A 25,590-nucleotide genomic window follows, 5' to 3' on the forward strand; every position below is an offset into this window, starting at 1 on the left:
GTAACACTTTCTCTTACACATGTACACACACACACACACACACACGCACACACACACTCTCTCTCTCTCTCTCTTTCTATTCTTTCTCTCTCTCTCTCACTGTTTTGGGGTGGCCAGTAAGTTTCCAGGTAACTCGAAACTTTTATAACCGGTAGGAGAGTGCTCGGCAAATTCCCGTGAAATTCTCAATCGCGATCATGAATAATTGTATAACAACATTTCCAAGCTATCCTCTTGCTCCCAACTTGGAAATTAGTTTCTTAATTGACGTCGAATTGCCCAAGAAAATTTTTCTCCACCGTCTCGACGCGACTTTCCCCCGTCCTTCGTGAATCTCGCCGCTTTCTTCCACCCGAGTTTTCGTCCAGAGTGCTGGAGCTCGAATATCTCAGACGTCGTGTGCTCGACCGGAAATAACCTCCTCGATCGAGCCTCTTTCGAAAACTGACCAGCCGCCCCAACAACTCTCTCTTTCTTTCTCTCTTCTATCTGTCTGTCTCTCTCTCTCTACATATCTATCTCTCTGTCCCTTTCTCTGGTGTGAGTCGTTGATCTGACTGTTCGCAATGGTTCACGTAACGCGCGCGGAAACGATGCGCGTCGCCGTTTCCCCCGTTGACGGCGAGACGAGGCAGGAACAAAATTTCGGCCCAAGTTTCCCGCGTACGTGCGTGTGTGTGCAGCCGTTAAAACGACGTAAAAATCGTAGAGCATAGTGAACGTAGAAAACCTTGCGTCTGCCTCTGCGGCTCGTGGCCGTCGTTGAGAGACACCCGAGGAACCCGAGACGATGCGTGGACACCGCTTCGCGGATCGAGAGCGATCGCCACGATCGCTCGCCTCCACCGTAGACTTGTTGTTTTTTCATCATCTTGGCACGATATATAGAACGCTGGAGAGAGGGGGGATCGAGATTCGATCAGGATCCATCGACAGAGTCGTTTGTCGATCAATGCACCGATAGATTTCGTCGATTCCTCGATCCCTGGTGCTTTGTCTTTGGACTGAGATACGTGCGTGCAAGTCATCTGGTTGAACAGACACCCTCTGATCGAAGTAATCTCGAACGAAATATTCGCGAACAAGATGAACGAGCGGTTTGTCGAAAGTGCGTTTGAGTTTCTTTTTTTGTTTCTTTTTTGTTTTTTAATAAATTAAAATTTGCGACTCGAACAGGTATAAGACGACCTAGTTCGAGTCCAAGTTCGAAATTATATACGTTTCTCTGGTCAACGTCTTAATCAAGAGTCTTTCTCTGAAAGTTGTTGGATCCTCGATTCCTCAATTGTTTTACTTCGGTCACGGGACGACACTGCCAGAGAGGACCGCGATATCTCCTCCACGCTGCGTACTCTGCTAGTTGATTAGTTAGAAAACATTTAGTTGTGTTTATTCTGCTTGCGATCCCGCGACGGGATCTCGTAACGAGGAGATCTCGACGAGGGATCCTCACGCGGCCTGCCGACACCAGAGTAGATCAGACGAGCGTAGTAGGTACGTACACGAATAATAAAGAGAGAGACACAATACATAATACGTTCCAAGCTTTTCCTAAAACTGTTCCAGCCTCGATTATTCCCGTGAATTCTATCATGTTCCCCCCTGAGACATTCGTTCGTACACGTAATGAGTATATCTCTCGTACACGCAGGATACACTTTGTTTGTAACTTTGTATCGTTGGTTTCGATATCGCTGCATGCTAAGTATGAAGAGTTCCTGTCCGAGTACGACGACGTATCGCTGACACGGTTAAGGAAACAAAACAAAAAGAAAAAAGAAATACCCAACTCTTCGAGAGAATTTAATTTAAAAAAAAAGTGTCTCGAAGCTTTTCAAGTCGGGCATACGAAGAAAGCCTCGCCCGATGGGTCAAAACCGATAGTACGAGTCTCGCGAAAGACAATGTTCACTTTCTGCTCGATGTGTCCGCCGATGAACCGAGAAAACGAAGCAGCGAACTTCTCATCCCCTCGATTCGTATTCCTTCTTTCGGTATATTATCTCTCGCGCACGCATTGTTCGTTCCAAGTGAAATTCACAAATTCCGATAGAAACGGATGCTTTAAAAGAGCCGGGAATTCGACGATGTCGGTGCGCGTCGGTTTTGAAAATAAAACTTGAAGCCAGCTGGACCAAAGACACAGCCTCCTGTGACAGTCTGGCTGGCTCGGTTTGGCCAAAGCGATTAGAGCAAAGTCGAAAAGTTGGCGGATCGGAACGGAAGGCGAAACGGCTGACCCGTTTCACGGCCGATTTACGTTTCGACCGAGCGATCGAAGGGAAGTTGGCCGCTGATCGTCGTCGTACTCGGCCACGACGGAGAGACGACAGACCAGGCGCCTCCGTCGCTCGTTGTTTCGTCGTCGTATTTCGAGACGTAACCGGGTCGCACGAACTGATCCTCTCGTGGACGACGTCTCTTTTTCGCAGCTGGACGAACTCCGGACGGAGGTGCAACGTAGGGATCAGGAGCTACTCGCCATGTCCGCGAAGATGAAAACCCTGGAAGAGCAGCATCAGGATTACCAGCGGCACATCACTGTGCTAAAAGAGTCTCTCTGCGCCAAGGAAGAACACTACAATATGCTGCAGGCTGACGTGAGTTTTCGATTCTTTCCCATTGTCGCGCGTTTTAACGTGTTTTAACGACACCTCCGTTCATGAATATTACATACGTACAGAGTGGTTCAGCGCCTGAAGCGAAAACGTGACACTCGGCAAACGACTTTTTAGTTAATTTAATAGTAAAACAATATTTATTGATTGATTGATACACCATATTAATTTGTAATTACGTGTACAAATTAATTCGTGGCTCTTACAATTCTAGGATCGAATCTTGAAATTCTTCGAAGACTTTAAATTTGAGTTCAAAAGAAGAACTTCAAAGTGAAGAAATGCTATTAATCACATAGCAATATTGAACATAATTTTGTTCAACGCAGTATTTTCTATGTTTATCGATTGAAAAATGCACGATAAATCGCAGTTTATTTATCTAGCCCCTTTAGTTGATTATTTGTTACGATTAGCATTATTTGGCATCATCTGATCAACATGCCTAACATGTTTAAAGAGATTGAGAAAAATCATTATTCTTTTATTCAAAACTGCTATCTTTTTTTTGTTTAGAGAATTCAAAGATTGCCTGATATATGAGATAAATACATAGAAAGTAACGAAGGTAAATTCTTAAACTAAAGTATATTTCTGTAAACAATTTATACATCTAATATTAGTGTAGGAATTATAGAAAAATAATGAAAATTATAAACTAAATATTAACTTCAATAATGCTTCAATTTCTAAATTTTGTTGAAAAAAATGATCAATAAATTAGATAAAATATTTAGAAATGAAACAATAAATGTAATGGAAAATCTATTAATACAAAATGATAAAGAGAAACAAAATTGAATATGTAGATTCTATCTCAATTTGTCAAACGAAATGAGTTCTTACTAAGTTGCCAATGATTTTCTAAATTTATTTCTGTAAATAATATTTATGAACCGAGGTGTATACTATATATATCAACATTTCGTAAATTTTATTTTATTTATTACAATTACTTTACGAAAATTCTACCTCCTCTAAAGTGAAAAATTCTAATCAATGAGAGTCTTTGTCTCGCATAAATTTCTAACAGAATTCTATTTATACAGAGAGATAGTAGTTCAAAGAATCGAGATATCCTTCCGTTTCCAGCCAACTTGGCACGACCCAATAAATTCTCTACGAAGATTCCACTCGAGGATGGAAATTTTATCAAAGCTTCATAAACGACCAGTGAATGATCAATTCTTAAAAAGAGTTTATATATCGACAATTTTCACAAAGCTCTTAACCTATGCAAAATAATTTATGGGGCAGTTGCGAGAAGTTTATCGTCTAATGCAAAATAATGCGGCGACTTCAAACTTTTCACAACTTCGTAAATCACGAGTTTTAAAACTAAAGTTCATAAAGCCCATACTATAACTTCTAAACAGGTCATTCCTCGATTTCTACGAAATCTTTTTTTCTCCCTGTGAAAATCTGTTCATTCGAAATTTCCGCTCTTTCATTCGAATTTCCACAACTCTTTCACTCTAATCTCAATTTAATTTCTAATTGAGATGTATCAACATGCTAGATATTGATAATCTTCATTTATGGTTTGTGCTATGCAGTTGATATCATTCGGAAAAAACCAAACTCTCGCAATTGTGAAAAAGATTCTCCAGGCTTCATCTCCAGACAACATTTAAATCAAGAAAACGTACATCACGGGAAGGACCTACGTATGTGTTCATATGCCCTTTTTCCCCCTAAAGAGCGGTAGAATAAGACACTAAAGTTTAGTCACCTATTGACACCCTGTACATAGAAAAAAAGAACAACAAGTTTCTTTCTACAAAGCCCTCCACTTCCCGTGGTAATCGGTTCGAATTTGAAATTTCGAACGAACGAAGGAACTAGTAAATGCATTAGCAAACGTGAATGGTAAACGCGTTGGCAAGTGCACTGGTAGACGCGGCAGTGACGTACAAAGGGAGTTGAAGGGAGACCGATGCACGGCGGCTGAAACTGGGAAAATCGACTTTAGGGGAGGTCGTTATAGGAGAAAGGAAGGATAGGACTGCAGGGAACTGGGTCGTGCAAAGTTTCCCTCCTCCGGCTCCCTCCCCAATCTCAGCTGGACTGTTGGTAGCGTTTTCACGTCGCGTGCAGCGAAATGCCGTCCGTGCAATGCGGACTGAATCGTTCCTGTAGCCCACACCCGTTACACGTTGACCGTACGATGACCTGGTGTGCGTGGTTACGTGCGTGCAGGTGGAGGAAATGCGGCAACGGCTCGAGGAGAAGAACCGGATGATCGAGAAAAAAACGGAGGCGGCGATGCAGGCGCAACAGGAGCGGAATCGCATGAACACCGAGCTGACGGAGCTAAAGGATCACATGGACATCAAAGACCGGAAGATCAACGTGCTTCGGCGTAAGGTAAGTGACCTTGAAACTTGTTTCTCTCTTTTTTTCTCTCTCTCTCTCTCTCTCTCTCCTTCGTTCCGCGCATTTCTCCGACTGGCATTGCCTTTGTGAGTTGAAAAGGAGAAATCTTGGAGCAACTACAAAGGTTTAACGCGCGTTGAATCCGTCAGGCTCGTGAGTTTTTCTTTTTTCGTTCATTTCGCTTTCAAGATCGAAAGTCCGTGCAAAACGAGAGGCGAAACACCGCCAACGTTTTCGAACGCGATGTGAATTATAGTTTCGAAGGGAGGCTCGGTTGTCCATTCTGTTTCAACAGAATGGCTAAACACACACACACAGCGGTAATTTGTGACCGGCGGTCACAAATTACACCTTTAATTGATTACACGAGTCTGTTTCAATTACGAGTTGAACGCGCGTCGACGCGTATTCATCTTCGCCATTACCGGTCCTCGCAATTATTCTCGTTTTCCATGGACTTGTATAATTTATCTCGTTCAAAGATATTCGTTCCGTTTCGCTTGAATCGGTACGATCGTAACCTGGACTGCGAATATTTGCGTGACTTTAATAAACGCAATTAAAAGGACGGAGTTCAAGTAGAAATTTCCTTCGTCTGCCAAACGTTGCAATAATCGCGCACACTCCACTTTAGATATTTCACATCATTTTTGCATGTTAACCGTGCATTTCTCTGCAGACTTTTACACATTTTCAAAGATGCACGGACACTCTCAGTCGTAATAATTACAGAAACATCGTAGAAAATGACGCGTCGCGTCGTCATTCGTGTAAGCAAACATTCATACGTATATAGAGATTCTGTAATCGTACCGTTATCAATGGATTTCGCCTTAGAAAAGCCGCGAATTGCTAGCCGAACAATCTCGGCTCCCCAGCGGCGGTAATTAATTCCGCCGGGTCAAAAGAGATTTCGGCCTGGCGATTAATCAGCCAGCCAGATTCACAAAGTCACAAAGAGGAGGCTCACGCTTAGCGTAGAATATGTGTATTCGTAGGATGCGGGACCGCGGGAGTGCGCATGAGTGTGAATCTTGCTGTCGATTGGAATGAGTGTGAGACGTGCGCGCGCCCGCGCGACACACTTTTTGTAATAATGTTTTCCTTAGTCGTGCTGTGTAAAGGCTGTAGTACGTAAAACCCCTCGAGATCCCCGTTATCTTTAAGTTCGCATAACCTCGTTTCCGTTTGCTCGTTTATTTTTTTATACCTTTCATTTTGTATCTCGTTTCGTTCGAATAAACTCCACTTGTACAAAATTACGTTGCATCGCCTTGTTTTATTTTTCTTTTCACCGACACTATTTTTCACCGACGATCGCATCCCCGTATGTGTTTGCGTTATACGTTCTGTTCGTCCACCAGTGATCGACGATGGCCAATATACAGTGATCATGAGAACATGTAAGATACATTATTGCACACAAGTTTTAATTTCGACGGTTTTAAATTACTGCAGACATATCAGATACAATTCGAACGAATTTTTTTTTTTAATTTAATTGTAACGTACGCAGTCGACAGTTAACATGAATAAATGAAAAAGCAATAATTGAAAGTGACTGACAGAAGATTAATTTCATCGGGACACCTCAGTGAAGTGAATTTATTCATGTGTTTTCAATGTTGAAATATTAAAAGAATCGAAATATCTTCTGTGTCTTCGGTCACATTTAATTTCACGAAGTGTGAGTTATTTACTAAAATATCTCAGTTATAATAAAAAAATTGCTGGTAACTATAGAAACGAAATGAAAATGTTAACGTTTTGATTGAGTTACGCTATAGGTGTATCAAATTATTTATACACGATATCTTACTTCTTTTAACTCCCAAGTAGATCATTTGGGTCGCCGCAGTCTCATTCGATTTTAATTATTTAATGATTTGCATAATCTTATCATCACGTTATATTTCTGATGTATATTTCCAACGGAGGCTAATTTCTGCTTATCGATTCGAAATTAATTAATTAAACGTGAATTCCAATTATTAAAATATAAAACTGAAAGTCCATTTAAAAATTGAAGGGCACAATAAGATCGATCGAGCCGTCCTTGATTACCGATCCGTAGACTATCACTTGACAATTAATTTATTTTCATTCTGTTATTTTTTGCCACGTTCGTGTCCGCACGCGCGGAACGCTTGTTTTTACGATTCCGTTTCATTTCTTTCGCGGTAGACACCGTTGATTATTTGTCGCTGTACATCGCGAGTGCCTGATTGAGTAAATGTCTTATCGAGCCGTAAGTAATGGCTGTGAAGATCGATGATACGAGATGGCAGGTAAGTAAGAATTTACGATTACATAGAGCGCTTTTGAATGGTAGACTGCAGAATACTTTAATTTCATTAGATTAACTCTGCTCCAGTTTTTTGAACTTCTACGTTCTGAATTAGAAACGAAAAGATTTAATATTTCAATCCTCTATTAATATTCGATCCTCTCGTGTCACTTGAAAATTGCACGTCCATATATCCATATTCGTTGCTTCACCATTGTATTTCATCAATACAACATTAAAAGAATATTAAGTAATTCATTTGTAACAATTATTTTAAATTGAAGTGAATAGTAACAATTAATTTAATAATCTTTTTCTCTTGTAAGTAAACGAATAAATTTGGACTGTAGCAAGAAATTGAAGCGAAAAATCGTGCGTACATAACTATCACTTGGTTGTTTCTGTGGATTAAAGGAATTTCTTAACAATTTAAAAATACATTTAATTCAAGAAACGACTCGAGAAACGCAGCAGAGTTAACAGAATACAGTGGTTCCCAGACTTTTATGGGCCGAGACCCACTTTCGGAGACAATTTTTTGCAACGATTATTATTCTCTTGCAAAAAGAAGAAAGAAATTGTCAGAATAATTAGGATAGAAGATATCAAGTATTATTTCACGTCACATACGATACACGTCGACGTAACTGCATTAATTATAACTGCAGTTCGACGTCCACGTAGTTTCGATAAGTGGAACACTCGCGATGAATATGAAGGGATTGAAATGGCTATGATGATAGTGCGAGGATAATGTAGGAAGTGATGATGTGGGTAAGGTGAGGAAAGGTTGTGCGTTTCGTCTCAGAGTCGCTGCCTAGACTCATCAGTGGGGCTGATGGCAGCGACTCCTTACCCCAGACGCTTGTTGTTGTAACTATTCGCTAGGATGGTCCACCCATCCTAGCGGTTCCGCACTCTGTTTGCTTAACATCGAATATCGGTTGACTTCGACGCTAGGCGCACAGCCACTTGCGGCTTGTACGAGTGAGTGTTCGAAACTCGTACTCGAGGGACTCTAGGCCGCTACAAATACACAAACCCTCTCTAATATTTTGAACTTGCCATTTAATATCAGCTCGTGACCCACAATTTGGGAACCCCTGAAATACGTTATTACTACCAAATCACGTCCACTAAAAGGAAAGATTTTCTATCCAATTAACCACGTAACTCGAACTAACGCTTCATTTGATCATCTTTAACGCAATAGAATTTCATCGTTTCCCTTCAATTTAGTTTCCCTATTTTCGATCATCACACGTTTGGGAAGAAAGAAAAAAAAAAAAATAGAACACCTAACGACAGAGTGGTTGTGACTTCAGATCGAGAATCTGGAGGATCTGCTGAAGGAGAAGGACAACCAGGTCGACATGGCCAGGGCGCGTCTAACGGCAATGCAGGCGCACCACTGCAGCAGCGAAGGTGCGCTCAGTAGCCTCGAGGAGGCGATAGGAGATAAAGAGAAGCAAATGGCACAATTACGGGAACAGAGGGACCGGGCGGAGCAGGAGAAACAGGAAGAAAGGGAATTACACGAGAGGGAGATCGTCGAGTACAAAATGAAGATCCACGCCCTCGAGTCTGAAGTGAGTCCTTGTGGTAGCTTAATAGATTCTTTTCTTCACCCCCCCCCCCCAATCAATTTCATGAAGCAAACTAAATTGCACGTCAATTATAAAGGACATTTCGGCACCTTTTATATATTTCTGACCATGCGTGAATAAAAACAAATATTACTTGCGATTTCCTGTATACAACGAAACCCTTAGAATCTTATAAAACATTACGATCGAGTTTCTTTTGCTTTTCCTTTCTCAATACTTTTGCTTATAACAACGAACTATGAAAATTAATTAATCTATACTGCGAATCTTCATTCTCAGTCATTTTAATTTTATTATAATGCACTGTTATAACCACCACTGACAGCAAAAGTGTGTGTGTGCAAGCATTAACCGCTTGAAGAATTGAACCGAATTTCAAGAAACTGAATCAAGAAGAAACTTCTTTCATTTTATTGTCCTACTTTCTCGCAGCTTTTCATCTTTTACTTTTATTTTATGAACTTACTCTATATAAGTTTATGAATGTGTATGAAATAATACTATTTCCCGAAAAGAGCTTCTATTTTTGTATACGAAAAGTTATACATGTAAAATTTATTACATTAGCAAACATATATGTAGGTAAACCTAGTTTAAAAATTAAGCTAAGAAGACTGGAGGAAATATTGAATCAGTGAATGGCACTACGTTGATTTAATTTAATTTGAACCCACTTTAACAAAGATGTCATTACTAGTTCGTTAAAAGATCGACGTAAACGTAAACGAGTATAAAAGAAATTATATTTTCTGAAAATTCCCACGATCTTTTAATAAATGCAAAAGCAACGTAACGAAATCATGTTCGACATAATGACCTCTAAGCTAGTTAGTGTTCACTCATGGCCAGGAATGCCCATAGTCCTTTATGAAGCGCATAACCGATTCTAACTACGTTCAAAGGTACGATACGCCCTGATATCGTTTCAGTCGATACGATACGATCAATAATCGTAAACTCGAGCTTGCACGGTGCTTTAACAATCTTGGCATTCGATTTACTAATAAAAAGAGGGACGCCGACTAGCTTCCTTCGTGTTGTTCTTTAGCCAATTTCTGAACGTTATTCACGGTAGGTTGAAAAATTGGGCGCCCGTTTGGAGAGAGCGCAAGCGGAGAAAGACCGACTGGAGGCGAAGCTGGAAAGTTCGCAGTCGGAGCTCGGCAAGAGCAAGGCCGAACTGGATAAGGCTGCGTCCGAAGTTGGTCGCAGCGGTGCCGACTGGGAGGCTGCCAAGCAGAGGATGACCAGGCTCGAGCTGGACAACGAGAGGCTCAGGCACGATCTCGAAAGGTCTCAGAGCACTTACGGCAGAAGCACGTTGAATTCTTCTCAGGAAATGGACAGGATCACGGAAAAAGCGGAAAAGACAGCAGCGGAACTCAGGAGAGCGCAAGCCGAGCTCAGGGTCACGCAGGCTGACAACGAAAGAGCTAGGGCCGAGGCTGCTGCTCTCCAAGAGAAGGTAACGTACTGCTTTTACGTTGTTTTTTTTTTTTTTTTTAAACGATCTCTCACGGTTCTCTCATTTTTTCAACAACCCGCTGTTCGTCTCTTGACGTTAAATTAATATAATGAAAAGATAAATTGGCGAATCCTTTCATTAACAATAAATGAGCTAAATTTTTAATTAAAAGACTCGTAATAATTCTATTCTCATAGTTATTCAATTTTTTATTTTATGTTTATCTTTATTTATTTAATTCGGTCTGATGTTACGGTCATTTGTTTCATCCAGATATTAAACACACGTATGAACTTATGTGGTTACCTGAATTTTCGATTACATCAGATCGACACACAAAGTCTTTTTTGTAACAAATACTGTTTGGGAGCTCTGGTTTTGTTGCCAAAAATGTACAATAGATAAATATATCTTCGTGCATTTACAATAATATATATAAGTTCTTGTAAAAGAGCTATCAAATTAAAATAAAAGGGACTAATGAGAGTTAAAATGTTTTTACAACATTAATCATTACTAACCACCTTAGATTTAATTCCTATAAAATTATATTTATGAAATTATTCCTAATTATGTACTTCTTCAATCTATAGTTGCTCACAGAAGTATTTGAACATTTATAAAAAGTTTTCATAAATATATCATTATGTACCACACAAAACATTTTTTATTAACTTTTGCTAACTTTTATTAACTAACAACTGTCATGATTATATTACTCATCTTTGAAACAGATCTAAAAATATAGAAATTATTATTACTATTATACACAATTAATGTACGCATAAAAGTTCTTCAAATGCTTCCGTCAGCCGCGACCATGATTACGAAATTTGTTTCCCAATTAAATTCGTTTATAAAATTCATCTATTATTTTATTCGCCTCTTTGACGGAATAATTGTTTTTACTGCAATTCAACAAATGTAACTGGCTGAAATGTAAATTTCTATAGATCCTCTTGAACGTCGTGTCCTCGACGATCGAGATGAAAAATCATCACGCGACTGAACGTCTGGGTTACGGATCTCGAATGGGCTAGCAAACCTTCTAAACCACACGATCGATTCGAAGCCAAACGAATCTGCAAAACTCGCGTAGATAATCGCCTCAACTGTTGAATCAACGTTGAACGTTCGTTGAATCAAGTAATCGCCCGATAAAAGATCGTACACGCCAAGGGACCCGCCCTGGCGACCGATTAACAATCCAAGTGTCCCCAGCTACGGTCCCCATAATCTGTAGCTGGTCGTTTCGCCTCTATTAACGAACGATCGAGTCTACTTGACTGCCCTGTCCCGGTTCCAAGGAGCAAGAACAATCGCCTTTAATCGCGATCGATTGACAAGACCACCGCGATCCGGGGGCACCAATCTGTACACGCTGCGGTGGTCGAATCTAATTTCCAATCACGCCTTCGTTCTTCTCGCCGGCATCGCCGGTATTCCCGATGTTCGTCGATGACGCGAAACGAACCGGTAATGAAACTGCCAGCTAAGTGGCCGGAAAATTGCACGCAGCTTCATACTCGAGTGCAATCGACGACACTCGGTTAGAATTTCCGTAAGGGTTGCTGCTCGTTACCCCTCGTTTCGATCCGTTTCGATCGATTGATTTTTTTTTTTTCTTCCCTTCCTCCCCCCAGAGAAGGTCTTTCTTTAGAATCCTCTTTAGGTCGTTAAGCTTTTTACCTCGGACCAATTACTCGGAGTCGATGTATTTATTTCATCCTCCGTGCGATAATAAACCATCGACTCGACGGTGGAAGCGTTAATAGACACGTACGATACGAACGTAGGTTGATACTCGCGACGAGCAGAAGAGAAATTGATTTTAATTAACGGAACGTAATAAACGAGGGAACACCGTTAGATCCGTATTAATAATGATTCGAGGCTGAATACGTGCGTGTATATGTATTTTCTCCAACGGCGCAGCTGTTAAGAGATGCGAAATTTTAGCGGTGTTATCCTGAGAGTCTTCGATCCAATGAAAATTCAATGTGACTAGAAGTGTATCGTAAATACTTTGACAAACTAAATAAGATTAAATCTAGAATATTAATTTTTTCGATTCTTTTTCTCGAAAGGATGGAAAAGGGTTAGGGGGTGAGACTGAAAATTAATTTCGCGAATGTAAATCACGGAACAGATATTATGAGACTTTTAGATGGATTTCAAATGCTTTGAGAACGAAGTAATGAAATTTAATCTGAAATTGCACCGTACGATACAAGAAGAAATGCTTTCAAGTAAAATGCATATTAATATTCTATATTGAGAAACGCCTAATAAAATCGACTTAATAGTTGATAAAATTATTAAAGAGAAATATTAATTTTTTTAATATTATAAAGAATTATCCAACAACCTCACTAAAAAGATATTAACTGACTTTTGCCAGTTTTGTATCCAACATTTAGTAATAATAATTACTAAATTGAAAGAATACGAGACTTGATGAAAATTAATTTTTAAACGACTGCTTAAGCAGCAATATTTGATCTAGAAAAAATTCAATACACACAGGAATGTAACTATATCTGAAATGCTTTCGTCAACTATCAATTTATTGAGATTATACTTAAATTTATTATCAAGGAATTCAATGACAAATGCTAAAATTAAATGTTTCCCAATGGTTTTTGAAGGTGGAAAAGAGTCAGGGTGAGGTGTACAGATTGAAGGCCAGACTGGAAAATGCTCAGGGTGAACAAGAAAGTCTTCGAGATGAATACGATCGAGCGCAAGCTTCGGTGGCTCGTCTACACTCGGAACGGGACAAGGCAATCGCGGAACTTGAGAAAACACAAGAGGAATTGGAACGGACACAGGCTACTCTCGGCAAGGCACAACTTCAGCAAGACAAATTGCAAAGTCTACTGGACAAAACGCAAAGCGAAGTGGACAAGCTTCAGGAGAAATTGGACAAAACACAAACGGAAATTCGCAGGGTGAGTCAAAGAGATTATTTATACATTTACTTTTCACGTAGAAATTATAACAATATGCAAGTATTAATTACATACTGCGACAGTTAATATGTACAAGCCACTGAGAAGCTAAACTGGTTAACTCTGTTGAGAGTTCAAAAGATTTTTTTTTTTTTATTTTCTTAATAGCATCTACAGTAGATATAGAAAATATTACGTTAATGAAACTCAATGAAAAATTGACTCTTCAAACTCTTATAACTTTATGAGAAACTTTTTTCCGTAATTAAATTCACTGCGATCTTGAAGATTGAAATCTCTCCTTTACGACGATCTCTTAAAATTTATTGTACTATTTCTTTTCACAAAGTTTTCTTTCATACTGACTATTTTTCATCGAGTATACGAACACTTTTTACATCCACTGTATATTTAATTTTCATATTTACTTACTGTCACTCGCTTAAATCTAAAGCTTTTATAATTATTGTTTCATTATTTATTTACATTATTCCTAAATAAAATATTAAAAAATAATTAAATAATAAAAAAAAATAACGCAAAATTTATTACAAAATTTTCGAGTTACGCTACGATACGAATCAACCGGTGACCAAATGTTCACATCTTTATTTGATGTTTGTTAATTTTGTTAAAGTTGTAATATGAACTTTTAATGAAAGCTTTACGCGAGAAAGTTTACTTTATTTATACTTGCTACGAAGCCCTGATTAAGATACAATTACCTTCGCTATTTATTGCGTCAAAGCGATTTCAAATTTTAAACTTCAAACTTTGGCTTGAAGTTACAAAGGCGAATATGCAGAGGGATCATGTCACGCGCAGTAATCTCGTGAAACGGAAGAAATGCAGTTTTACAAATTTTTCTCGTGAGAAAACATAGAATTAGCAAATATAATTTACACTCTTGCACGTACATTCTTACCTAAAAATTTTAGAACAAACTTTAGTTTTAATGTTCAGTACTATTGGTAGATAATAAAATGTTTTAATTCCACGTGTATCTTATAACAAAATTGTTTATGTATTAACAGATTATAGATTCTTTGTTGTACAATATTTCATTTCTTCAATTTTGAAACAAATATTTAAATTTAATATTTAAATTTAAAATAAAATCATTCTTCATCTGGAAGAAACTTGTGACTTTATTCCGAAACTATTTTTATATCCAGCCATCACAAAATTTAACTGAAACTATATATATTTATATCTATATATATATATATATATACATACACGATTTTTTTTAATTTCGGAATGATGATCTTGAGATTAACTTGATTTTTTAAAAAGTCGAGATTTTCAAATTAAAAGTTTAGTTCAAAGTCGACATTTTTTGCAGTCATTAAAATTTCCGCTATATTTCAGATGTACATTTAAATAACTTTCAAAAAATAAAGTAGAACAATCTGGCTTCTAAGTGGCTTGTACAACGAATACAACCGCGCTGTTTTCCTCACTTTCTCATCGCGTTGTACTTCTCCAAATATCCGCTTTGTACGTTTCATATTTACGAAAAGCACAGTCAGGTTAAGTAAAAACCAGATAGAAAATTTACAGCAGAACGATTCGATTCCGTATAGATGCAAATGGAAAGGGAAAAGCAGAACTACGATTTCGAAAACTTGCAAAGCCAACTGGACAAAGCGCTCGGCCAATCGACGAGGATGCAGAAAGAACGGGAAACGATTCAATTGGAGGTGGACCGGTTGCAGGATAAATACGAGAAAGCTCAGGTAAGAGAAGTTTTGTTGGCAGAAACGCGTGATTGGGGATTGCGGATCGAAACGTTCGACGAAAATAAATGCCGTTGACGTCCAGGTGATCATGCAACGACTGCAGAAGGAGAGGGACGGTTTTCAAGAAGAAACAGAGAAACTGCACGAGAGGATGGAATTCCATCAGAATCAGGTAGCGAAGATGCAACGGGACAAGGAGAATCTGCTGTCGGAGCTTGAGCTAGTCAAAGAAAGATGGGAAAAGGCTCACAATACTCATCAGAAGCTAACCGTAAGTAGCCTCTATTTTTGTTGCAAGATATATATCAGGAAGAGGAGTTCAACGAAAATTCAAAGTCGTAACGGTTGTTGGAATTACGTAGTTGGAACGAGACGACGCCCTGACCGAAATCGAGATTCTGAAGGAGAAAGTGGAGAAAGCGCAGTATTCGATGAACAAGGCGCAGGAGGAACGGGAGAACGCGAACAAGGAGTTCGAGAAGATGCTGGAGAAGTACGACAGGTAAGCGATCGCGGGCGAGATCCGAAAGGATCGATCTGTGAAAGATACGAAACTGATCGCGAGTCTGATTGCGATGTCGACAGAGCCCAGAGCGAGGTGTATCGGCTGCAAAATCGCATCGAGGTGATGGAGGCTGACAAGGACAGGCTGGAGCTCGAAACGGAGAAGCAACAGATGTTGGCGTCGAAGAGTCGCGACGAGGCGAGAAAGGCCCAGGAGGAGCTAGCACGCGTGCAAGAGATGTACGATCGGGCGGCTCTTCAACTGGGTCGCACGAAGGAGCACGAGGAGAAATCGAAGGAAGATCTGGACAGGTTAACGGTGGACCTGGAGATGGTTCAGGAGCGATACGAAAAATCGCAGATCGAGCTACGCAGGTTACAGAACGAGAGGGACAAGCTGGCCGCGGACAATGAGAGGATCAGCTTCGAATTGGAGCGCGCTCACTCGCAAGTGACCAAGGCTCAGGCCGCGACAGACAAGACGCAGGAAGAGCTGGCACGAATGCAGCTGGAGATCGAAAAGATGTACGAAAAACACGATCGGCAGCAGACCGAGGTGAGGAAGGCGCAGGCGGAGACGGAGCGGCTGCGAGTGGAGGCTGAGAGCGCACGGGAGGAATGCGAGAGGTATGCGGCCAGGTTCGGCAAGTATCAGGAAAGCCAAGAACGGCAGAAGGAGGAACACGAGTGGGCGAAGCTGGAGGTGGAGCGGCTCCGCGATCGGCTGAAGAAGACGTTGGCGGAGCTCGAACGCGCGAGGAAGACCGAGCAGGAACGTGCGGAAGGGGTGCGAGGTAAATACCAGTACGAGCAAGAGAAGTGGCAGAGCGAGGGTAGTAGGCTACAACAGGAGGTGGAGTTGCTGCGCGAACGTCTGAAGGGCCGTGAAACGGAGCTGAAGAGGACGCAATCGAGCAACGCCGAGCTCGAGACGAAGCTGCACGAGACGCAGCTTCAGCTCGAGCGGGCGCGCGAGGAGGCCAACAAGGCGACTGCTGCGCAGGAGCGGAGTCGCGAGGGTGACGACAAGGTGAAGGCGAGAGCGGACGCCCTCGAGGCGGACAACGAAAAGCTCCGCGTCGAGATAATACGGCTGGAGAGACTGATGCAAACCGAGGGTAAGACCAGGTCGGAGAGCGCGAGTATCGAGGTCGAACGATTGCGCGCCAGCCTTGACAAGGCGATCGTCGCGCGCGATCAGGTGGAGCTCGAGGCGGGCAGACTGGCCAAGGAGCTCGAGAAGACGCACATGCAGACGGCCAAGTATCAGGAGGCCGCGGAAGCGAACAAGAAGGAGCTAGAACGGCTGGCCACGGAGATACAGTTGCTCAGGGACGAACGAGAGGCACTCAGGCAGGAGATGAGACGGCTGCAACAGCAACAGCAACAGCAACAGCAGCAGCAACAGCTCGCCGGCAGCGAGGAGATTGCGCACTTGCAGCACGAGCTACAGCTCGCTCAACGTGAACGCGATAAGATGGCCGCAATCTTGGAGAACCGAGAGAAGCATTCGGAAAAAGTGAAGGAGAAGCTCGAGGTGGAGGCGAAGCAGCTGCAGGTGGAACGCGATCAGCTGGTGATACAACTGGAGAAGTCGCAGGAAATGCTGGTCAACTTCCAGCAGGAGTTGAACACGAACGAGGCGGAGCTGGAACGTCAGCGCGAGGAGGTTCGTCGGTTGCAACAGTTGCAGCAACAGAGGGTACACGCGCAGACGCCGGATAGAGCGGCGAAGGAGGCCCTCGAGGCACAGATGCGAGAGGTTCATCGGCTGAGCCAGCAGGTGCAGAATCTGACGCAGACTCAGACGAAGGAACGGCAGAGGGCCGAGCAGGCCGAGAAACGCGTGCAAGAACTTCAGAAGCAGATTGCCTCGACGGGCGCGGCTGCCGGTGGCGTGAACGAGGCACAGCTCGAGCAATGGAGGAAGCTATGCGAGACGGAGAAACAGCGAGCGGACGCGGCCGAGAGGCAGGCTGCTGATCTGCAAAAACGTATCCAGAACACCGAGAGGCAGCTACACGCTCAACAACAGCAGATCCAGCAGATGCAGATCACGATGCAGCAGCAGCAACAGCAGCTACAACAGCAACAGCAGCAGCAGCAGCATCCGCAGCAAAACGGCCAGGAGATCGTCAGGTTGAGAAAGGAGCTCGAGCAAGCGCAAGAGAACGTTAAGCAGGCGGGCGTCGAGCGCGAGCGGTTCCAGGAGCAGCTCGAAAAGCTGTGCCAGGAACTGCAAAAATATCAGGTTAGCAGCAGCACGGCCTGCACTCGCTCGCGCGCTAACCTACACTACTACAGCCTACATCCGCACCGTAATATGCCTGCATTATGTCTCTGCATATACATATATAGATATATATATATATGTATATATCATTGGCTGATCGTTGTCGACCGGCTGCCGACACATCATCATCGCGCCTCCTCGTCTCTCTATGTCTTCTCATTTCAACCGCAGCCTCTGCCTTCGTCGTCGACGAAGCAGAAACTCGCCCACAGCTCATTATACACGCCGCAGATAACAAACAAAAAAATAATAATAATAATAATAACAATCAAATCATATATCAGATATGTATATTATGCATATTATGTAACAGAACGATAACGATCGAACGATATCGTGTATATATCTATACATATATATAACATATATATATACGTATACAGACGAAATCGAAAAAAAAAAAAAAAAAAGATCAAATCATGATGCACCCGCACAATTTTTCTCATCTTATGCGTTACATGTATATCTCAGGGCGTCCGTCACACTTCACAGCGAAGCGCAACATCGCCTTCACCATTATCATTCTCCTCGAATTCTTTTTTACCCACCCTTATGAACACCCCCCCGGTTTCTTCACGAGATCGTTTCCCCCCATTGAACCATTTGCGATTACTCTCAATCAAGCACAGCCATTCGCGCTCATTGCTCTCTTTCCTTTCAGTTTTCTCGACTGTGTTACATGGTTATGCCGTTTTTTATCGTTGTGTTTATTGTTGTTATCGCCAGCGTCGGCGACGAGACGATCGAAGCGATTAAAAAGAAAAAAAAAAGAAAAGAAAAGAACATTCGTTTTCTTCTTTTTTGAAAAGACAGACGTCGAGAAAGTGAAAAAAAGTATCGACGACGATCCTCTCTTTCGCCGATTCAATCGACTGGTTACCGTTACTGCTACAGTTTTGTTGCGCGTTCGACATCGCAACGATGAGCAATCTTATTACGAGTATATCACTATTATTTCGTTTCGTTCTGGGAGCATGCTACTGTACTCGAGATGCCAGAGATAGAAAATGGTTACTTCGTTTATCTTTCTTCTTTTTTTTTTTTTTTTTTTTTCTTTTTTGTGAAATGCGACGAATGATCACGAGAATTGAGCCTTGTGTCTGCGTTCACGATTATTTGTACAGACTGGAGAATGAATCACGACCGATGCACACAGAATGCGTTCCGCACTTTTTGTATATGTACGTTTCACCACGCGACGCATTTTTTATCTCGACGCATACGTTTTTCCATACGTATTCTGTACATATTATATTTCGCTATGAACGTCGCTAGACTTACCAGGGACTGCGAGTTTCTTCTCATCAGCGCGTATCACTTGTTTTTTAATTGCGTTTCCATTTCCTTGCATCTCTCATTTACGAATACCGTGACCATGACGATCGTCATTCGAAAAAGAGTTGCATTAAATCGACTTGTTCAACGCACTTGAAGTATCAACGAAACATAGTGCACGTTTAGACGTAATGGTCGCGGTTCTGAACGAAGCGGCTTTCATTTGCCTAGCTGTAGCGTCTCGCGGACACGGAGGGACGAAAGTTTACAACGTTTGTTTCGTCGCAGGTGGACCTGCACGAGGCGAACAAGAAACTCCAAGCTGGCGCAACGAAAGCTGGTATCGACACTACACAAGAGAGAAGACAACTGGAGGAGCAGAAACGCCAGATGGAAGAACAGAGAAGGCAGACGGAAGAACGAGCGAAGTCCGTAGATCAGAAAGCTAGAACGATAGAGGAGAAGGAGAGGACGCTCCAAAGTCTCGACCAGGATCTGAAGAAACGGAAAGCGAAAATGGATCAGTTGGAGCAGCAGTTACAAAGAGTAATTTTTGTTCGTCAATCATTACACTCTCGGTTCTGTTCCTACATGACAGATAGATTCCCGAGAAGAACGTGTGCAAATTGGCTCTATTTTTGGTATGTGCTGACAGATTAGTTCCAAGCGTGAAATCCTAATACGAGTATGTTAATTCAAAACTGGCATACTCCACTACTGACGAGATAAGAATATTATTAACTTTATAAATTCAAGGTTAGCTCATTAGTTTGTAGTATGTAGGATTGTGGGGTCTAAGGATGACCTGAAATTCTCTTTATTCCCAAAAAAAACATTTTATTTTTTTCGTAAAAGAAAAATAACAGTAATTCAACCAAAATTCGAGTAAAAATCTAAGAGAAACGTAGAAAAAGTAATTTTGTGTGCAAAGAGTTAAATGAGAATCTTTAAAAATAGCATCGTTTGAAAAGCATTAGATTAAATTAGATCGTATAAAAACAGAATTGGATTTTTTTTTAGATAGTGTTAAATCGAATGCACATAAAAATATCCATGTAAAAACAGAATCAAATGAAAATTATAGAACACAATGTGTTTATAAATATGTGGGCGTTGTTCATGAGATCAGTTTTACACATTGGATAATGAAGAAAGTTCATAGACGTGACTTCCATTACTAATTGAGGCACTAATTTTCCAAATATTATTGCTCTACATATTTATTTATAGTAATGTTGATGAATTATTTGTTTTCTGATGTTTTAAAACGATTATTCTGATTAATAGAAAAATTTTATTTATTCATTGCGCACATATTTTTGCATGAGAAGTAATAAATCAGTTTTGCATAAGAGGTTTAAGTTTGCAAACAATTCGAACAATGAGAAAATTACGATTAATTTTATATAAAATATATTAATAAAATATAATAATAATCTATTACATCTAAAATACATAAAATTAATATAAATCTAATATAACCTGCTGGTTATCTAAATTTTTTAACAACTTTGCCAATAATTTAGATTTTTATGCAAAAAATTGTGCGCATCAAATAAACAGAATTAGAATAATTTCAATTAATTCAAATACAAATATATAGAACAATAATTTTTCAAACGTCCAAATATTAATAAGAGTCACTTAATAAGTGTGCCTGCGCGAAAGTTTTGTATTATTTAGACGTTTGGAATCGAACAATTTTCAGTCACAAATACTCTATGTAATGAACATCATTTCGTGATCTTTTTTTCCTTAATGAAGAGCGGTGGATCGCCGGACAAGAGGTTGGCAGAAATGCAGAAGGCTCTGGAAAACTCCGAGAAGGAATTGGAAAAAGCGAAAGAAGAGTCGACCAGAAGCTCAGCCGAGACCGAGAGGTTACTGCACCTGATACAGATGACTCAAGAAGAGCAGAATGCCAAGGAGAGACAAATCAGAGAACTTCAAGAGTTAGTATCGAGCATTTAGAAATCTATGTTCTTTTATCGAATGTTGTACATCGTTAACAACACGATTTTTATTCACAGTGCACTCAAAGCCGCACAAGCCAAGTTGAAACAAGCCGCAACTGCACAGCAACAAGAGGTCAGTGTTCAACTTTCTTGACTTTTATCATAACTATAGAATGAAATTGATCATATTTTGTCAGGGATCGAACGAAACTGTCAACTTTTACAAGTGGAGGTTTATTTATTGAATTTTTAATTTTTAATCGCATCTTTCATTTTGACTTTGTTGTAATACTACAGCAAGTTAATTTAATTATTAAAAATACTGAAGGATCATACATTTTCGAAGAAAATATAAAAGTTGGAAATATTTTTTTAATTAACATGTTATTACATTACTTGAAACCAGAACAGATGTAGAACAGAAAACAAATTGTGGTTTTTACATAATTGATTCAGTTTACCAATAATTTATTAAATTCTGTCACAATACAAATAGAATTTGATCAAACGATTCGATAAACTTCAGCTACAAACTTCAGCTGACTGAAAGTTACAGCAAATACGCTGTATTTTATAACAGTTCTCAGGAAGGATAATAATTGGAAAGTTACAATCATTTTAAAACCAATTAAAAATTTCACCAGCTCCATTCGGTCCCTGTATTTGATAACTCTTGAATCATTAGAAATGATTATTAATCGCGCAAAGAACAATCTCCATTAGATTTCCTCAACTGCGACAGTTCCTTTGCGCTATTTCAACCGTATTCAAACATCGATAGAATTCAAGTATCGATAGAATTACGACTAATCAGTTGTTTCTTTTTTCACGCTGACCCTGGACACGACATATACACGTACGACCTATGTATGTGTTTGCTTGCTTGATCGTCGTGTTTGCTTTTCGTCTGTATTTGATTGTTCGCTGTTATTTAAATACGATGGCTCGTGTATACGCATACCGATTTGTTTTCGTGCGAAACGAACGATGCGTTTCCGAATGATGAAATTAAAAAACGAACAAAAAAAAAAAATTTTCAAAATCGAACACGAAATACACGACACAAAATTAAAAATGAAAAAATACAGGCGGGTCCCACCGGATTCCTAAAAAGCTTGTTCTAAGGTCGATTTTCGTTGGGGACGCCTTCTCCGTTCTTTTTAGTACAATTTGCATATTAAACGAACTTTACAAGTACACGAACTTATTATACGAAAACTAATCGAACGAAAAGAGATCGTACTGATTCGCCATTGACGATACACTTGTCAAGATATATAATTATTTTACGTAACGCTGCGACCATTGTTAACATATTTAATAATTGATAGCGAAAAAATATTGACGATAATAACAATAATTACTGATATATATATAAATATATATATAAATATATATACATATATATAAATATAAATATAGATATATATATATTTATATAATATATATATAAATATAAATATTAATGTAAAGGTGATGAGAGAGCGAGAGAGTGAGAGAGAAAGGATAACGGCTACAATAATGTTAATTAATTATTAACGATGCGACCGTGTATGTACATGTATATGTAATATGAATATATGTATATACATATTACGCAGGAGAATCGACAGACGCATGTACTGTACATGTGTATATACACGTACACGACAGAGATATACGTATGTAGATATATAAATATAAATATATACATATAAAGAAAGCATGTGAATGGTGTAAGGGCACCGAGACAGAGAACTGAGGCGAGCAGAGGAATGAAAAGAAACAGAGGGACAGATCTTTTTAGAGAGTTGAATTTTCACGGTCGTCGCGTGAACCGTCGAGAAACGACGGCTTCGACGAGAGAGCGACGAGACAGATGAATGAAACGGAAACGGAAGAAACCGAGAAGAGGGAGAGAAAGAACTGGTCGGAGAAGAAACGCTAACGAGATAAAGATCCAAAAGTTACATGGCACGTTCACAGCCATTCGGAGACGCACCCTTACGTCGTTCAGCACGAAACAATTCGATGCGCACGAGCCAAAAGAATCGCCATGTTTTCCTCCCTCCCCCCCCCCCCTTGCCTTCCACCCACCCACCTCCATCACCTCAGTCATCTTTACGGCTATCCATCATCCTTCTTTTCGTTCAATTTTTCTTTACGTTCACACCTGTTGCCTTCGCACACGCACCACAACGCCCACGTCGCACCGATGCACGCGCACAACAGCCAGAAACCTCCTCCGGAACCGCTCTCGAAAACGCCAGTGAACGCCACGAGTCCAGAAAAATCGAGCTGGAGATGAAAGACCGACGGATATCGGAACTGGAGCAGACTGCCTGTTCGAAGAAGATGAAGGACGCGAAGAACCTTAGTCTGGATGATAACGAGAGCTGGAAGAGGGAATTGGAACTGAAGAACCGAAAGATTGCCGAGCTGGAGGATCAACTGGTAGCTTGCAAAGATGGCGCGGAGAACGGTGGCAACGAATACGCCCAGGGCACGAAGCTGATGGACGAGCTGAAGAAAGAAAAGGAGTCTTGGAAGAAGGAGATCGGCGTGAAGAACGAACGCATATCGCAGCTGGAGAACGAGATAGGATCCCTGACGAGTTCGATGAGGGAGTCGAAGAGATGCAAGGGCAACGACAGGCAGGACAACGGTGAGATTTGGAAATCGGAGCTCGAAAGGAAGAACAAACGAATCGTCGAGCTGGAGCAAGAGATCGAGTCCCTGGAGAATTTCCTCAGGGATCACGCGGACACCGAGAGCGTGCGAGATATGGAGATTGTGATCGAGAGGAAGACCAGTCGAATAGAAGAGCTGGAGGACACGGTAGCCGAGTTCGAGGACTTTCTGAAGCAGAATCCGGACGTGAAAGAGTTGCACGATCTTCGTTGTCAAGTGACCGCTGGAAATCGACGGATACAGGAGTTGGAGAGATGGATACAAAAGAACGGCGACAGCAAAGAATCTAGAATCGACCGGGAAAGAGTTATCGAACTGGAGGAGATGGTCACGCAGTTGGAAGACTACGTGAGGAAGCACAACGTGGACGTGCTGAAGAGGAAGTTGCAAGACCGCGAGTGCAGGATCGATCAGTTGCAGAGTCGCGTTGGGTATTTGGAAAAGGAACTACTGAGAGTCGAAGAAAACCATCGAGGTAAGATTGTTTCTAATATTAATCCCGATCCTTCGTTTGTCGTCTTCTTTAAACGTCGTACAGTTTGGTGTAATACGGTTGTTACTAGCTGAATTCCAATTTGCAGGAAAGGAAACGCAAAAAGATCATGAAGAAAAATCGGACGATTTACCTCGCGCAGGACATTCAGAGTTGCACGAAATGGAACAGAAAATGAAAAAGATGGAGGTTGCCATGTCTGAAAAGGACAACAAGATCCAGGAGTACGAGCAGCAGATCATTGAAAATAAGGAAGAGATGACGAAACTCAGAAAGGAGACAGATGCTTTGAGAAAGGAACTCAACGAGTACGACGACATTGGGGTTTTAAAGGAAGAGATCAGAGTGAGGGACGAGAGGATTCAACAACTGGAGGACGAAGTAGACTCCCTCGAAAGAGCCTTCAGCGAAAAGATCGATCTGGAGCAAATCGAGGAACTGGTGAATGTGATTAAGGAAAAGGAGGAGAAGGAACGACAATTCTCGCAGGATCTGATAGAGAAAAGGAGCAAGATCGAGGAACTGAGCGAAGCTCTCCGCGAAAGCGTTGTCATCACGAGCGACAGCGAAAGAAGATTGAAGAACGAGGAGAAACTGAAGAAGGAAGCTCTTCAAAAGGTGACTAAAACTATTTGTAAAAACAGAAAAATAATCACGACAGTCATTTGATATTTCTTCTTCTTTTCTTTTCTCTCAGGTAGCTAAGTTGGAACAAAGAATCACCTCGATGCAAACAGCTTCAGCGTTGAAATGCATCACTTGTCAACCCCTTCTTTCGAAACTGCAGAAATACGAGAAGAAACTTCAACGTCTCACCGAAGAGAGAAACGCGCAACTCGAAGATCTCCGACAAATGAAGTGAGCAATTTCAAAGTGGTCGAAGTAAACACAAGTTCCGTCTAAAATTATTATTTCTTTTCTCGACAGGCGGGAAGCTTTGAAAGCTGCGGTCTCCGAGAAAGACGCGCATCTGGCTCTGCTGGAACTTTCCGGGATAAAAACTGCCGCTCAGTCCGAGCAAGCGGATCGATTGACAGCAGACAGGAAGAGATTATTAGAGACACTGAAGAAAGAGGTAACTTTCAGCTCTCGACGACAGACCGGTATGAAGTTTTCTTGTTTTCAAGAAGGGATGGAAATTTTTCCGTTGCAGGACGAGAAAAGCATCGAACTGTCGGTGGAATCCAGTCTGACTTGTTCAGAAGGAACGCCGCAATTACTCACGAAGGTGTTGGAAACATCCGACGACGACGACGACGACGAGGAAACACCGAACGATCGTCGCAGTGACTCGAATTCCCCGAGACCGGCTACGACGAATGGCGACAGTTGCACCGACTCGTGAGTTCCTCTT

The 25,590-nt window shown here is 41.0% G+C and overlaps 1 protein-coding gene across 2 annotated transcripts in view; it reads left to right on the top strand.

Annotated features, from left to right (window-relative positions):
- LOC122534435 (trichohyalin-like) overlaps window positions 1–25,590 on the top strand; it is a 52,939-nt gene that overhangs the window by 18,276 nt on the left and 9,073 nt on the right. For both annotated transcript variants that reach the window (XR_006307901.1, XM_043665070.1), the window contains 17 exons: window positions 2,433–2,600; window positions 4,818–4,985; window positions 8,607–8,870; window positions 9,964–10,353; window positions 13,002–13,304; window positions 14,891–15,043; window positions 15,129–15,317; window positions 15,409–15,548; window positions 15,632–17,801; window positions 19,407–19,664; window positions 20,883–21,070; window positions 21,149–21,206; window positions 23,285–24,218; window positions 24,325–24,854; window positions 24,934–25,094; window positions 25,164–25,311; window positions 25,390–25,577. Coding sequence is in view for 1 of the 2 variants with exons in the window: in XM_043665070.1 (XP_043521005.1) it covers window positions 2,433–2,600; window positions 4,818–4,985; window positions 8,607–8,870; window positions 9,964–10,353; window positions 13,002–13,304; window positions 14,891–15,043; window positions 15,129–15,317; window positions 15,409–15,548; window positions 15,632–17,801; window positions 19,407–19,664; window positions 20,883–21,070; window positions 21,149–21,206; window positions 23,285–24,218; window positions 24,325–24,854; window positions 24,934–25,094; window positions 25,164–25,311; window positions 25,390–25,577 (6,410 nt within the window). In the remaining variant the exon portion in view is untranslated. The remainder of the gene's footprint in view (window positions 1–2,432; window positions 2,601–4,817; window positions 4,986–8,606; window positions 8,871–9,963; window positions 10,354–13,001; window positions 13,305–14,890; window positions 15,044–15,128; window positions 15,318–15,408; window positions 15,549–15,631; window positions 17,802–19,406; window positions 19,665–20,882; window positions 21,071–21,148; window positions 21,207–23,284; window positions 24,219–24,324; window positions 24,855–24,933; window positions 25,095–25,163; window positions 25,312–25,389; window positions 25,578–25,590) is intronic.

The sequence above is a fragment of the Frieseomelitta varia genome, unplaced genomic scaffold (assembly GCF_011392965.1).
Source record: "Frieseomelitta varia isolate USP_RPSP 00005682 unplaced genomic scaffold, Fvar_1.2 scaffold_593, whole genome shotgun sequence".
NCBI lineage: Eukaryota > Metazoa > Arthropoda > Insecta > Hymenoptera > Apidae > Frieseomelitta > Frieseomelitta varia.